Here is a 15,310-nt window from a genome sequence, read left to right on the forward strand (position 1 = left end):
AAGGACATCTCAGAGGTGTTTTGAGGATATTACTGTTGAAATCAGTCAATAAAAAGCACCTTCATGTCCGGGCTCCCTGTGCAGGTCTGGTGTTAGTGGGGAGGCTGCTCAGGGCTCCTGCTTTTCCAGAGGAGCCCTTTCCTCCCTTTCCTCCTGCCCTCCATCTGCCCTGTTCTTTCCTGGTCCCCCCTGCTTTTCCTGCTGCCTGTGCCCTGTTCCTGTGCCCTGGGTGAGGGGGATGGCTGGGCAGGGACACCCCAGTCACTGCCCTCCTGTGTCTGTTGGAGAGAGGAAGGAGGTGAGGAGGGACCGTGGGGCTGCATTTGTCCCACTCAGGGGGTTGCAATGTCACTATCCTGAGCTTTCTCCAGCTCTTAGTACCATAGAATCATGGAATCACTCAAGTTGGGAAAGCCCTCCAAGACCATCCAGCCCAACCATCCCCCAGCACTGCCAAGGCCACCACTGACCATGTCCCCAAGTGCCACATCCACATGGCTTTGAAATCCCTGCAGGGATGGGCACTCCAGCCCTGCCCTGGGCAGTTGTGCTGATGCCTGAAGAGCTTCCAGCAGGTCCAGTCAGGCTGAGGTTATGTCCAGGGACTCCATCACAGCAGCTCTGACCTGGTCTCAACCCCAAAATTTGCCCCTTGACCCACATCTCCTGGCTCCCATGGCATCTCCCTTCCAGGAGCTCTTCCCCTACCCCAACTGGTTTGTCACTGCTGAACTCCACAGGGCTCTCTCCATTGTGGGGAACAATCTCAGCTGGACCAGAGGGGCTGTGGTGGAGCAGGACAGACCCCACACCCTCTCTCTGCCTTCCCCTGACTGACTGGGTGATCTCCCAACTTCCTGGAACCAGCCCTGGGGTGCTCTGGGGCAGGTGGGGTCTTGGGGACACAGGGTGAGGTGGAGAGAGGATGAAAAGTCCACCAAGGGAACAGGTTTTGCAGGGAGAAGCTGTCAGGCAGCATAACCCACCCATGGAGCAGCAGCTGGGAGGTCAAGAACCCTCTGCAGCCCCCTCCCCTCTAGGAAACATTGACCAAATACCCCAAAAATCACTCCAGGAAAGTGTACCCATGATTAGTAAGCTGATCCATAGAATGCCAGAATGGGTTTGGTGGGCCAAGGGACAGGGACACCTCCCACTAGCCCAGGTTGCTCCAACCTGGCCTTGGACACTCCCCGGGATGGGGCAGCCACAGCTGCTCTGCCCAACCTGTGCCAGGGCCTGCCCACCCTCACAGGGAACAATTCCTTCCCAACATCCCATCCATCCCTGCCCTCAGGCACTGGGAAGCCATTCCCTGTGTCCTGTCCCTCCATCCCTTGTCCCCAGTCCCTCTCCAGCTCTTTTTACACATATTTGCCCTCAGCTATCACAGTTTACAACATCATTATCAGCCATCAGTGATATCACACTGCAACTGTGATAACAATCCATTCTACCAGCAGCCACTTCTAATTAATTATGTTATTTAACAGCAGCAGTCAATACCAGTATTAGTGATATTATTTTATTATTATATATATCCGTAGTCAATAGCACTAATAACAACAGCAATCAAACACACATTATATTAAGGATCACTACAATGTTGTCACTAGTGAAGGAAACTTCTAAATGGTAGAACATTAAATAAACTTATAAACAATTCTGCATAACCATCTCTACAATGGTGGTGCTGAGCTCCCCCTGCTCCTTTGCCTGCTGGAGCACCTGGCACCGGGACGGGCATGGCCACACCTGCCTTCAGGTGATAACTCAGCAATCAGGGCTCAGGTGTGTTCAGCAGGGAAAGGTTAACTGAGTGTGACCCGACCCTCGGCCAGGGAGGAAACTGGGCTGGAACAGAATCATCTGACTCCAAAAACTGTTTCGCTTTCACACTCGGCTGCAGAAAACCACCCGATTTCCCGGAAAGCAGCAGCCGCCCCACGACCCCTCTGAAAGGGGAAGCAGCAGCAGGGGCAGAGCCGGGGCTGGCCGAGGAGAGGGGAGCGGGGGCTGCCCCCAGCCCGGGAGCTGCGGGCACCGAGGGACACGGTAGGAGCGGGGGCTGAGCTGCGGGGCTGGCACCGGCACCGGCACGGAGCGGCATCTGGGTGGGCTCCTGCTTGCCAGGGCAGGGCTGGGGCCGGGGCTCGGCACATGCCAGGGAAGCAGCAGAGCGCTCGGGGGGCAGCGGGCGGGTGGGCTCTGCTCCGACAGGGGCTGCACGAAGCCGCCTGTGCTCGCAGCCGCTCGGAGGGAGCTCGGGGGAGCCGAGTGCGCTGCGGGGGCTGAGCGGGGACGGTGGGAAGGAGGCGGGGGGGGGAGCGGGAGCGGGGCAAGGAGGAGGGTGCGGGGGGCTCCGGGGGCAGAGCGGGGGGTGCAGAGGCGCAAAGCCCGGCCCGGCGCCGGCAGCGGGGCTGGCTGGGGACACATCCCTTGCGGAGCCCCTGCCCTTGGCGGCCCGTGCCCCGCTGGAAGCGCTCCCCGCAGGCGGGGCCGCTCCTGCCCGGCCCGGGCACCACCAGCCCCACGCCGGGGCCGGGGGGCTGCGCTCCCCTGCGGGCAGGGGCGGCGGGTGCCGGGGCCGGGCTGGGGCTGCGGGTGCTGCCTTTGCCCCGCGCCGCTCCTTGGGGAGCAGGGCAGCTCCGGGGCTGGGGGGCTCTGCTGGCACATCCTGCTCTGGCCCCGGCGCTCGGGGGAAACTTCTGCCTTTGCCTCCGCAGGGAGGGACGGTGGGTTTCACTTCTCTTACGGTCTAAACTTCACCGCCCAGAGCGCTCTGCCCCCTGGTGCAGCCTCTCAAAGGCACAAGGGCTTTCAGAGCCCATCTCCCTGGGGCAGGAAGAGAAGTTGGGAGGGGACACAGCTGGGACAATTGTCCTGAGTGGAAAACATCCGGCAGTGGCCGTGAGCCAGGAGTTGCCTTCCCGAGCAGCCGCCCCGCACGCCAAGGCTGTGCTGCCCAGGGAGCAGCTGCACATCTGCCCCCGGGGGCAGTTGCGGACTAAACTGCCTCCTTTGTTCTGCTGCACACCCAGTTTGCAGCCTCAACTCCCCAGATCTCGACCCAGCCCCTTCTCTCCCCTCTGCTGTTCCCCGTGTCTCCCCCATCACAGGAGCTGCTGGGGGGGTGTCAGTGCCTGGGGCGATCCAACCCCGGCGCTGCTTCTGCCCCCTCTCCGCGGGCTGGAGCTTCACCCCCAGCAGCAGATGCACCATGTGGGCAGTGTGGGGACGGGGCACCTGCTGCCACATGGTCAGGGCTGTTCCCCCGGGCTCTGCCACCTCCACCCCTGCTCTCATGCCCGGGGAGCACAGATGTTCCCTGCACAGCTGTCTGTGTAGCTGGGGCTGTTCTGCAGCTCTCCAGCCTTTGCCCTCCCACACCAACCTCCTCCCCATCCTCTGCCCTGCTCTCCATCCATCACTCCGTGCCTTTTCCCCTCGGGAAAGCCGGAGGGAGCCCTGCACTCTGCCTTGCTGCTGGTGCTCCCTGGTGGCAGGAGGTGGGCAGGGAGCTGGGCACTGGGGGAGGCTCCCTGTGCTGGGCATCCTTTTAAATTCCAGTCCCACTGAGCTTTGCCTTTACGGCCAGGCTTGCTCTCCCTGCCTGGGGTGTTGTTCTGGTGTCCAGGAATAGAGCTCTGTCCTGAGGCACCTTCTGGGCACCTTTGGCTGTGTGCAGGAGACACTCTCAAAGCAGGAGATACAGACCTTGCTCCCTGTCCCTGGATAATGGACAGGATGGGAATGGAATCAGAGAATGCTTTGGGTGAGAAGGGTTTGCACTGTCCCACCTTTCTGGTATGTCCAGGTCCCTTTTGCAGAGGCATAAGGATTTATGTCCCAGGTGAAACTCTGCTCTGGGCACCACCCCAAAAAGGCCCTGATGAGTCTTTGCTGACTGGGCAATCCCCACTGGAGGAGAAGGCTTGGCCTCCACTGCTCCCTGGAATGAATCCTCCATAGTGATGGGTTGCCATCTCCTCACTCTCTGCTCTTCTCCTTTAGGATTTGGGCCTTTCCTTCCTGCTGCTCTTCCTCCAGAATTCTTGAGGAGGTTCCCATTTCTCCACCTCCTGCAGTGTCCCCCAGGCCTGTGGTGTGACAGGGCTGTGTCACCTGAGCTGGGGACCTTTGCTGCCCTTGTGCTCTGGGAAGTCAAGGCTTGGACCAAGAGGAGCATCTGCTGTCAGGTGGGTGAGGTGACTCAGAGCCCACAGCCATTGCCCAGATTGCCCAGATCTCCACTGGCTGGAGAGGGCAAGCTGACACTTGAGCCTCTGGAAGGGTCCAGCAGCCCAGTCCAAAAAGGGTCCATCAATTGGCTTCCTTTGATCAGCTACGTGGGTTAATGTGTCATACCAGGAAATCCAGTTTAATGAGCAGCACCTTCCCCTCATTACCCTGTGCTGGCTGTGACCAATGACTGCTTGTCCTTCAGGACAACAGGCAGGCAGGGAAAAGCCAAGAGCAATTCCAGTGGGTAATGGGGACCCTGCACTGGTCAATAAGGCCTGGGCTGGTGGTATTGCAGTGTCCCTCTTGATTCCCCCAGCCCTTTCAGGGGTGTCCCCAACAAATGCACATGTCCCTTATTAATGTTCTGACTCTGGATAAAACCATGACTCTGGAGGATCTCCTGGCCCTTCTTTACATCTACTGGCATCATCCTGGGAGATTCATGTTGAGGCTTTAAATCCCTGTCACGCACCATTTGCAAACAGGCAGATTTTTGTACATTTGCCACTATTTGATCAACAGTTCCCATTATTGCCAGGGTGGGTTTCTGCCCTTTCCAGGGCACTCAGTCTGCCAGCCCAGTAAGCCACTCTTTGAGTGAGGGACCAGGGCCCACAGTTGTCCCCTGCAGTCAGGAGGACTCTGGCTCCCCACTAATCCTTCAGCTTCCCTCTCTGACCACAGAATTTGGTCGGCTCCAGTGAGTGAGACTCTGCAAACCTTTTCAGTCTCAGACCCCACAGGGACCCGACTCTGTTCTCTTTTACAGCGTGGCCAGTTCAGTCGCTGTGTATGGGACTTCTTCAGCAGGTACCTGTGGTGTGCCACCCTCTCAGCCCCCAAACACCTGTTCTGTCTCAATCAGTCGTTGTAGCCAAACTGGCAGTTTATCCTCGTTCCCCCAAGGGGTCCAGGTCAGAATGGGGGGAAATGGGTGTTTCTCTGGATGACACCCTTGGAGTCATTGTCCCTTCTCTCATCAATCGTCCATGCAATTCTTCCTGGTGGTTGAGCCCTTTCCTCCTCCAGCTGTGCCTGCAAGGTTTGAACAAAGCCTTGCAAAGCTGGGATGGTTTCCAGCTCTGTGTTGTTCCTCTCTTTCCTTTGTAGCAGCCATTACAGCTGTGCCCAGCATAGCACATGCTACAGGTTTGCCTTTCCCTTTTGAGACTTTTCCCCTGGCCCACAGGGCAGTGATTCAATCACCAATTCCTTGTATGTTCCACTGGTTTTCTTGAGCCCACTCCAACCTGGAGGGGATGGCTTAGTGCCAACCTCTTCCCACAAATCTGTAAGATCTTTGTTTTCCATACTGCAACAACAAAGACATCTCCTTGAGGGGCACCTTTATTTAATTTCAATGTCCCACTCCTCACCTCGAGGGGTAAAATAAAAACTGTTGATCTATTTTGAGCTCCCGAGGATTCGGCGCGAGAGTCAAAGACGTTCCCTCCACAGGAGTGTGGTCAGGGCTCAGATTTATTGTTTCCATTACACACTCTGTATCTCAGACTTCTAAAAGCACGTGAGTAATACAGGCACATTATTGGCTAAAAGGGTTTATGCTTCACAACACAATTCGATGGGTCTTTGCTATTGCAAGTCTGTTCCCTTTTATCTCAAGGACACAGACTTTGCTGCATAGACTGGGTTGTGCACCAAGCTTCCAAGTTCAAATTTCTCCCAACAGAGGGTACCAGCTTTCAGTCACTTCCTATTCCTGCCCACTTTGAGGGTGTTATGGGTTCCCCCAGGTGGGCCTAGATTTGGGCTCTGAAGTCTGGACTAGGCTGAAGCTGTCAGCTGACTTGAGCTGGGCTGAGCCAACAGCTGACCTCTTCTAGCCAGTAATTTTGTATTCCATCCCACACTATGGCATCATCTCCAGGGAAGTAGGAACCAGTGTGGGAGTGGTTAAGGCAGGGAAGTAGGAACCAGTGTGGGAGTGGTTAAGGCAGGGAAGTAGGAACCAGTGTGGGAGTGGTTAAGGCAGGGAAGTAGGAACCAGTGTGGGAGTGGTTAAGGCAGGGAAGTAGGAACCAGTGTGGGAGTGGTTAAGGCAGGGAAGTAGGAACCAGTGTGGGAGTGGTTAAGGCAGGGAAGTAGGAACCAGTGTGGGAGTGGTTAAGGCAGGGCAGTGGGAACCAGTGTGGGAGTGGTTAAGGCAGGGAAGTAGGAACCAGGGTGGGAGTGGTTAAGGCAGGGCAGTAGGAACCAGTGTGGGAGTGGTTAAGGCAGGGCAGTAGGAACCAGTGTGGGAGTGGTTAAGGCAGGGAAGTAGGAACCAGTGTGGGAGTGGTTAAGGCAGGGAAGTAGGAACCAGTGTGGGAGTGGTTAAGGCAGTCTCTTCTCAGCCTCCTCTTGGGAGGACACACGATGCTGTCCCAGGGGGGATGGAGAGGACCAGGCCCACCACTGGCTCACAGGGTATCTCAGGGAAGTAAATTGTGTTGTTCTGGGTCTCTCCTTTCTGCTTGGGTTTGTCTCCCTGGGGAATAAGTATTTTCTTAAGTAATGTGTAGTTAGGACAGTAGAATTTGTGTGTTCGTTAAGAAGTTGAGGTGGGGATCTTGTTGTTGCAGACTTGTGTGAGTGTGTATTTGTACTCTCTTCTAATTGTCTCTTTCTTTCTGTGAAAAATATATGTAGTTTTAGTATAAATGCAGTTTGAAGTGTTTTTTTTTTCTTTCCCCTCTCTTTTCCTCCCTTTCCCTGGTGTTGGGAGGGAGGCTTTTCTCTCTGTGCTTGGGGGGGTTGGCAGTTGCTTATCTCAAACCAAGACAGAGGGGCACTTGTACCTCTTCATTAAACAAAGAGTTATACAGGAACCTTACTTTAGTTGGGGTTTTAGCAAATAATACAATTACAGTTTTGGAACCAACACTCTCACTTTTACGATTTCCTGTCTGTGATGCCCTTAAATGTCCCAATCCACAGAGTGCAGAGAGGCAAATTATGTCTTGATCTGCCTGGGTGGAAAAGAGAAAAGTTCAAATACACTCAAAGTGAGATTAAGACACAAAAAAGGTCAAGTGTTGGCATCCAAAATGATAATTCATCTTTATCTTCTATGAAAGAGGAGAGAAAGAAGGAGATTGGGAAAATAGGAGAAAACCAAGAACAATTACAAAAATCAAAGGATAGAAACTTCCATGGGTCCAACAGGTCCTATACACCCCTTCCTCTTCAGTGCTACAGTGGGGTAAGCTCCATTGGGCTTGCCAGGTGCTGCTTATACATACTGTGGGAAGGGAGAAAGTGCTGGGGTGGGGCTTGGTACATTCTATGGGATGCACACTGAGATTCAGCACTGATACAAAAACAGGCACATCCATTTTCCCCCGAAGGAGATCCCAAATTTTATGACATCCCAGGCTGGGCTCCAGCAGCCGGGTTGGAGCATCCCCAGGGCTGGAGCTGCTGCAGAGCCTCTTAGAGGGGGCTGGGGCCTCACAACAAACCTTAGGGAATGTCTCTTCTCTTCCTCCACAGCCATGGCTTCACACAAGGACGCACGAGAGGAGGATGGAAAGGCACAGCTCCTGGCAGGGGCACTTGAGAAGGAAGGGCTGGAGGCTGCATACTGGCTCCCCAGACTGTCCCAGCTACTGGGAGTCCAGTGCATACAAGCCCTGCAACATCTGCAGTATCAGGAGTACCTTGAGCTGGAGCGCGAAGTGCGGCACCCCTGGGAGAAAAGGGCGCTCCAGAAACTCCTGCAAATAACAGATGACAGAGGAACACCCGGGGAGCTGCAGAAGCAGCACTTGGAGAGGACAAAGCAGAGACAAGAAGTCTCTGATTTTGAAGAGCTCATGGCAATCCTGCAGCAAATGATGGAGCACATCCGTGATGTCGCCGACACACCAGGGACCTCTGGCTGTGCCCTTCAGGAAGCAAAGAGAGAAGCCACCCGGACTACGAGCCTCGCGACTTATTCCTTGCTCCAGTCTCTCCAGGAAAGGGCTCAGAAGGACGTGGAACTCTTGGTGCTCCTAATTGTGACCAGCACGGGGTACCAGGTGGAAAGCAGCACTTTTCAGCACCTCCTTGGACAAACAGAAATCCAGTACATGGCCAAGGAAATGGCAGCGGCACACGAGGAGTATGTGAGTCTGAAGGAGCAAGATGCTGACAGAGCTCAGGCCTCCCTTCTGCTGACAGGTCTGACCGTGACACCAGAAAGTAAAGAGCTGTCCCCTGAGCAGAAGAGGCAGCGTTTGGTTTTCATGGAAGGTCACATGGAAGGCTTATGGTCCACAGGGATAAAGAATCTCCTCCAGAAACACAGTGAGCACAACGACTGGGAGATGCTGGAACATAACTTGAGATCCCTCATCAGTGGGAGCTTTGATGATACATGGGATGATGTGAGGATGCAGAACATACTCAAAGACATGGAAGACACTTTACAAACACCAGAGCCTTCCAGTCTCTCCAAATCCCAGTCAGGTGGCAGCAAATCCAAAGCAAATGAAGCCACTGCAAACCAAGAGTTCCTCCACTTGCTCAAGCGCCTGGGACTAGAAAGTCACTACCCAAGGAAAATGGGGACAAGACATTTCCACATCATCTGCAAGATATATCTGCACGACAGCCAGCCCAGCAAGGACCAGGAACTGCCATTTTACTTCTTGCAGAAGCTCTTAACTGTGGATTATCGGGTGAGGTACCTGACTTGCAAGGACAAGAGTAATGCAGGACCTGCCCCCGAGCCAGAAACCACAGAGCAAGAGCACAAACCCTCAGACTCCTTTGAAAACTTTCTTGGTGATTTCGAGGAAGCAGCCCCTGAATCTGCACCCAGGCACGGCCACGTGCACCCCATGGACCTCCAGATGGCAATTTTCCACTGTGCTGATGACTTCCTGAGACAGTCCATTGCAACCAAGCTCGCCTTCTGGCAACTGGCGCTGCCTCTGCTGGTGCCCAAGCCGGGCACTGCCCAGATAGAGTTCCCGCTCTGGTCCCTCACCCAAATCAAAAGGAGCTGGAAAGAGGCTGAGAAGTCGGGAAAGCAGCCCGGAATGAAAAGCTACAACAACAAGCTCCTTTATCGGGCAGAGACACCCATCGTGTCCTTCATCCGCATTGGCACCTCTGCCTCCTCTTCCAAGTCTCAGCTCCTCAATGCCCTGCTGAGCAAACAAAGACACGACACCTTTTTCCACCGCCATTGCCGAGGCAGCACCAGAGAGCGTTTGCTGCTGGCAGGGGTTGTGGAGATCGCCTGGTACTGTCCCCGGGGCAGCCCTGACGAGCCCTTTGAGTGCTGTGTGGCTTTCTGTAACCTGCGTGGGGACGCCAGGGATCACGGGGAGCAGCTGCAGTTCCTCCAGGAGATCTCTGCTGTCAACGTGGCTCTTGTATCCGAGTCTGAGCCTCTGGATGACAGGGGGAAGAAACTGCTGCAGGACCTGTGGCAGTCGCCAAGGCCTCTGGTTTGTCTTCTCACTGACAAAGAGAAGGTTGGAGCTGGACGATCCAGCACAAACATAAAAATGGGAATCAAGAACAGAAACGAAGCAGAACTGGTGGACGAGCTGAGCCAAACAATCAGGAATCTCCTTGCAGGGCCCAAGCCACGTTTCAGCCTGGACGCCTGCCTGGACAAAGCTCGCCAGCACGGATTCTTAGTGGATGAAGATCAACCCCAGTGTGTGACAGCCAAAGCAAAGGCAAAGGAGCTGGTGGGCCTTCTGAAGAAAGAGAAGCTGTCTGAGATCAAATCCCAGCTCCTGCCTCTTCAAGGAAAACTGTGGCACCAGTGGTGCAAAAAGGACAAAGAACTCACTCGCTTGCAGGAGAAGGTGGACAAGAGCATTGAGCATCATCGGAGCCAAATTGAAGGTGAGAAGGCAGCAATAAGAAGAAAGCAACTAGAGAAAGCTTTCCCTCTCAATCAGCTGATGAGATCATTCCTCAGCTTTCTCCAGTCCCAGCCAGCAGACACCAAGAAATACTTCCTGCAGTGGATGAAGGTCTTTATGGATGACCTGTCCTGCAGTCGCCTTGAAAAACTGAGGAGAGAATATCACAAGTTATGGTCTGAAATCCTGACAGTAAAGAAAAGCAAGGAAATCACCAATGTGAACCCTGAGTGTCTCAGTACTCTGAATACTCTCTCTCATGAAATCAGTGATTCATCCATTGGCCTGGAGCACCTTTTGAGAGAGGTTGGGCAGATTTATGAGGCTGTGGAAGTGATGAGCACAAACAATTACAATGTTGTCAAACTGCCCAAAATTGCAGCAGATCTGATGGTTTCGGGGTACCCTGTGGAGCTGATGGACGGGGACGCTTCTTACCTCCCCCTGCGCTGGGTGGGAGCAATCTTTGACAGCCTCATGGAGAGGCTGGGGGACAAGAGAGTGTTTGTTCTCTCCGTGCTCGGCATCCAGAGCACGGGCAAGTCGACCCTGCTGAACGCCATGTTTGGGCTGCAGTTCAGCGTCAGCGCCGGGAGATGCACCCGCGGAGCGTTTATGCAGCTCCTTCCACTGCACGAGGAGCTGCGCCGAGACCTGGGCTTTGATTACATGCTGGTTGTTGACACGGAGGGGCTTCGTGCCACAGAGATGGCCAGTAAACAGTCCCTGAACCACGACAACGAGCTGGCCACCTTTGTCATTGGCATTGGCAGCATGACCCTGATCAACATCTTTGGGGAAAACCCCTCCGAAATGCAGGATGTTCTTCAGATTGCTGTGCAGGCTTTTCTGAGGATGAAGAAAGTAAATCTTTCCCCAAGCTGCCTCTTTGTCCACCAAAATGTGGGAGAAGTCACTGCCAGGGAACAGAACATGGAAGGACGGCGCCGTTTGCAGGAAAAGCTGGATGAAATGGCCGTGACAGCTGCCCAGCAGGAATTCTGTGACGTCTCCTCCTTCAGCGACGTCATCCGCTTTGATGTCAACACCCACATTCACTACTTTGCCCACCTGTGGGAAGGAAACCCCCCGATGGCACCACCCAACCCCACCTACAGCCAGAACGTCCAGGAACTAAAGAGCAAAATCCTCCAGGCTGCCAAGGAGGCACAAGGCAGCATTTTGAGGCTCTCCAGCCTGAAGGTTCGTGTCGGGGACCTCTGGAATGCTTTGCTGAATGAGAACTTTGTTTTCAGCTTCAAGAACTCACTGGAGATTGCTGCACACAGGAAACTGGAAACTGCCCTTAGGCAGTGGACCTGGAGGCTGAGGAGTCACATCTTAGATGTACAAATGAGACTGAACAACAGAATCCGCAACGGGGACTTGCAGGAAATCACCACAGAACACCTCGAAGAACCTGTGCAAGAGACAATTGATGCCATCATGAAAGACGTGGAAAAGTATTTCAATGAAGATAAAGACTGTGAGATCCTGGTCCAGTGGAGAAGCAGCACAGAGCGGAAGCTGGAAGAGCTAAAAGAGACTCTTCTGCATGAAACAAGAAAGAAATGTGTGAATCTTATTGAGCTGCAGAAGAACCAGAGTAAACTGGATGCAAAGAAGTCAGAATATGAAGACGAGCTCCTGGAAAGGAGCAGGCAGTTGGCTCGGACTCTGAAAGGCAAAAGCCTCAGTGACAGAGAACTGAGAGACAACTTTACTGCTGTCTGGAACAAGTGGATTGCTGAAGTTTCCCGTGCTGTTCCCACTCCGGAGCCCGTGGACATCGATGCAGAAATAGAAGATGTCCTTCGAAGGCGCTTTAACGAGCCTGGTTTCCAAGCACAGATCACGCCATGTCCCAAAGGCACAGAATTTTCTTTCCACTTGGAGAAACACGCCATGAAGAAAAGAAAATTCCCTGGCTTCTCTAGTACTGTTAGTGAGACTGAAGAGAACAACTTGCAGGACATCACAGAAAACATCAAAAAGCGTGTGAGGGCAAACATTAAGAAGAAGGAACAAGAGAAACAGGATTACAGTCAAAGTTTTGTTCATGAAATACTCGAGGAAGTACAGAAAGGTGTGGACTCTGTCCCCAGCAACTCACCATTTGTGTTTAACAATGCTTACACCATGGAATTATCCCTGTACCTGTGCAGAATGGCAGCAGGAAGCTTTAAAGCCATGCACGAGGAGTTCCGGAAGGCAAATGACCCAGTGCGCTACCTGAGCACCAAGAGAGAAGATTTCTTCACCTGTTTCCAGATTTCCTGCCAAGGAGCCACTTCTGTCACAACCTTTGCTGTGTTCCTTTGTGACAAGATTGCCCCAGCTCTTCGCCAGGCCGTCTGTGAGAGGGCAGCTAAAGCCATTGCTGGAGACATGCAGGGGAAAGTCCCAGATTTCAGGGGCAACAAAGCCGATCTGGAAGTTTGTATCCTGAGATTCCTGGCACAGGAAGAAAACTTTGAGTATTTCAAGCAGTACCTTAAACACCCAAAAGAGTTTTTTCAGAGCTACATTGAGACATGTGTTAAGAGTTACTGTTTAGATGAGAACAGGAGGCTGGAGAAGTTTTTGGATTCCTCTCTTGATCTCCTCTGTAGAAGCATCCTGGCAGCTGTTTCTGTATCAACCCACAGTGTCAAAGACAGGAAAGACAGAGAAGACAAAATGTCTCTCTGGCTGGATGAATTTTGCAGGGAACTGACAGAGGTGATCAACTTGCCCAGAAGTGACCTGAAGGGCCTCGAGCACCAGGAGATCACAGACATCGAGTTCCTGAGAAATGCCATGGCAGAAGCACTGGATGCCACGAGGGACGGGCTCAGGAAAGAATTTGCTGAGGCTGATCTGAGCTTGTTTGAAAGGCAGCCTCACACCATCCTGGCGGAGCAGTTCTCGGGCTGCTGGGAGCAGTGTCCCTTCTGTGGGGCTGTCTGCACAAACACCATGCAGGGACACGATGGAGACCATCAGCCTGTCCTGCATCGCCCACAGGCTGTGAATGGTTGGACGTGGCTCTACACAAACCACATGACAATCGACATTTGTTCCAGCCTTGTTGCCAGTAACCGTAGATTCGTCATTGATTCTTGGAGAAAGAAAAGTGTCCCCACATTCAGGTATATTGTGAGTCTCATCATTTTCGATGACAAAACAATCCCCTACAAGAGATACCGGGATGCAGGACATCCTTATTCCACTTGGAAGATTCTTCCTGATCCATCCAGACAAGCCTACTGGAAATGGTTCGTGTGTCGCTTCAGCACAGAGCTGGAAACTTTGTACCGTGGGAAATTTTGGGGCAGAGGAGAAATCCCTGGTGCCTGGTGGAGAATTCCCAAGCAGGAAGCACTTGCTGAGCTGGACAAGCCTTAGGCCACGCTGATGGGAAGGGAGAACCCGAAAGGCTTTGCAGTTTAGGAGCACAGAGCACAAGGCTGTGCACAAGATGCTGTAGCAATGCTTGTGCTCTCAGCCACATGAGGACAGTGGGGTGGAACTGCTCCCAGGCTTGGGTGGAATAAGGCTCGTTACTGCGGCCATCGCTCAGAAACTCCCTCGCTCCACCATGAACCAGAACCCTCCTCCCTTCCTGCCACGAGCGTTTCCCTCTGCTTTGTCCTCCAGCAAAAATGCAAACCCTCCCTGCAGTGATCACTGCCCTGGCCCGGGTGGAACCCGAGTGCCAGGGGAAGTGCTGCAATCAAGAGCTGCACAGAGAAAATCTCCCTGGAATAGGGGGCAGGGGCTGGATTTGCCACGTGGAGGCCGTTGATAAACTGCCTTATCCCAGTCCACGAGTTCCATCTTCTGCTCTCTCCCTTTATGGCTGGGGAGGGGAGTGATGGAGCAGCTGGGTGGGCACCTGGCACCCAGCCAAGGGCAACCCCCACAGCTGGGAATAAAGGTGGTTTAAGGGGGTCCTTTGGGTTGTAAGTGTTGGGAAGAAGGGATTTCAGTAATGAGAAATAAATACAAGGCCATAGTTAGAATCTATAGGTGCACATATAATTAGGGGGGGTCTGGCTGTGACAGAAATGGTGTGCACAGAGATGGAGATGGTATTTAGTCTGGTGAGCTGGAGTTCATTTCCCACAGGGGCTCTCCCAGGGCTGTGCTTTGCACTGGAAGCAGGGAAGGTGTTGGAGTTTTGGCTCCTGCTGGGCAGGGCTGGCACAGCATCAGCACCAACTCCCCACATTGCCCCCCATCCAGGGACTTGGAGTGGGCAAGATCCTGCGAGAGGACCCAGCCAGGCCAGCTGACCCCAAGTGACCAGAGGGATGTTCCAGACCTTACCATACAAAAGCTGAGATAAGGAGCAGTGTTATGGTTTAGCCAAGTAGGCCTAACATTTAAGTTTTAAGGTTCAGACCAGGCCTGGGATTGTCAGCTGCCTCGAGCTGGGCTGAGCCAGCTAACAGCTGATTTCTTCTAGCCAGCAATGTTGTGTTCCATACCATATTACCACACCATCTTAAAAGGGGTAAAATCCAGTGTGTGGGTGTAGCTCAGTCAGTTCTGCCATGGCCGAGGAACAAGCCAAACGTGGTGCAGCTCCTGTCTCAGAGTTGGCCTTGCTCCTGCTGCTGCTGCTGCTTGCATTTTGTGTGAGTTCAGGGAAGTAGAAACATTTTGTTGTTACTCTTTCTTGCAGAGTGTCTTTTAGAGTGCTTATGAATCCAGAGTAACAGACTTTTCTTTGTATTAACTGGGGAGTAGGAGCTTATTTCTTGTTATATGTAACTTGTGTAAATGTGGGTTATATTGTAGTTTTCTCTTAATTTTCTCTTTCCTGTATGAATACACATAGTTAGATTCAGCATAAACCTGGTTTAGAGGGTTTTTTTCCCTCTCCTTCTTTTTCTCTGGGCTGGTGGGGGGGGAGGAACATTTTTCACTCTTGTCTTGGACAGTTGGCATTTTCCCAGCTCAACCTGAGACAAGGGGGTATTTGTTATTATCAGCATTGGCTTCCACAGCAACCTCTCCATGTGCCAGAGTTCTGCTTGCTGGGAAGTGGCTGGACATTGCCTGCTGGGGGGAAGCACAGAATGAAATCCTTGGGCTTTTCTCTTGGCTTGTGTGTGCAGAACATTTGGCTTTTGCTTCAGTAAAGTGCCTTATCTCAACCTGTGAGTTGTTTTCCACCTTATTTTCTCGCCTGGGGGGTGACAGCCTTG

The 15,310-nt window shown here is 53.1% G+C and overlaps 1 protein-coding gene across 1 annotated transcript; it reads left to right on the forward strand.

The window, feature by feature from the left end:
- The first annotated feature begins 1,914 nt into the window (after positions 1–1,914).
- URGCP (upregulator of cell proliferation) lies at positions 1,915–15,259 on the forward strand. Its single transcript, XM_071547639.1, has 3 exons — positions 1,915–2,055; positions 4,015–4,199; positions 7,738–15,259. The coding sequence occupies exon 3, from the start codon at positions 7,740–7,742 to the stop codon at positions 13,500–13,502; it is 5,763 nt and encodes a 1,920-aa protein (XP_071403740.1). The 5' UTR covers positions 1,915–2,055; positions 4,015–4,199; positions 7,738–7,739; the 3' UTR covers positions 13,503–15,259.
- The last annotated feature ends 51 nt before the right edge of the window (positions 15,260–15,310 follow it).

Source organism: Pithys albifrons, chromosome 2 (assembly GCF_047495875.1).
Source record: "Pithys albifrons albifrons isolate INPA30051 chromosome 2, PitAlb_v1, whole genome shotgun sequence".
Lineage (NCBI taxonomy): Eukaryota > Metazoa > Chordata > Aves > Passeriformes > Thamnophilidae > Pithys > Pithys albifrons.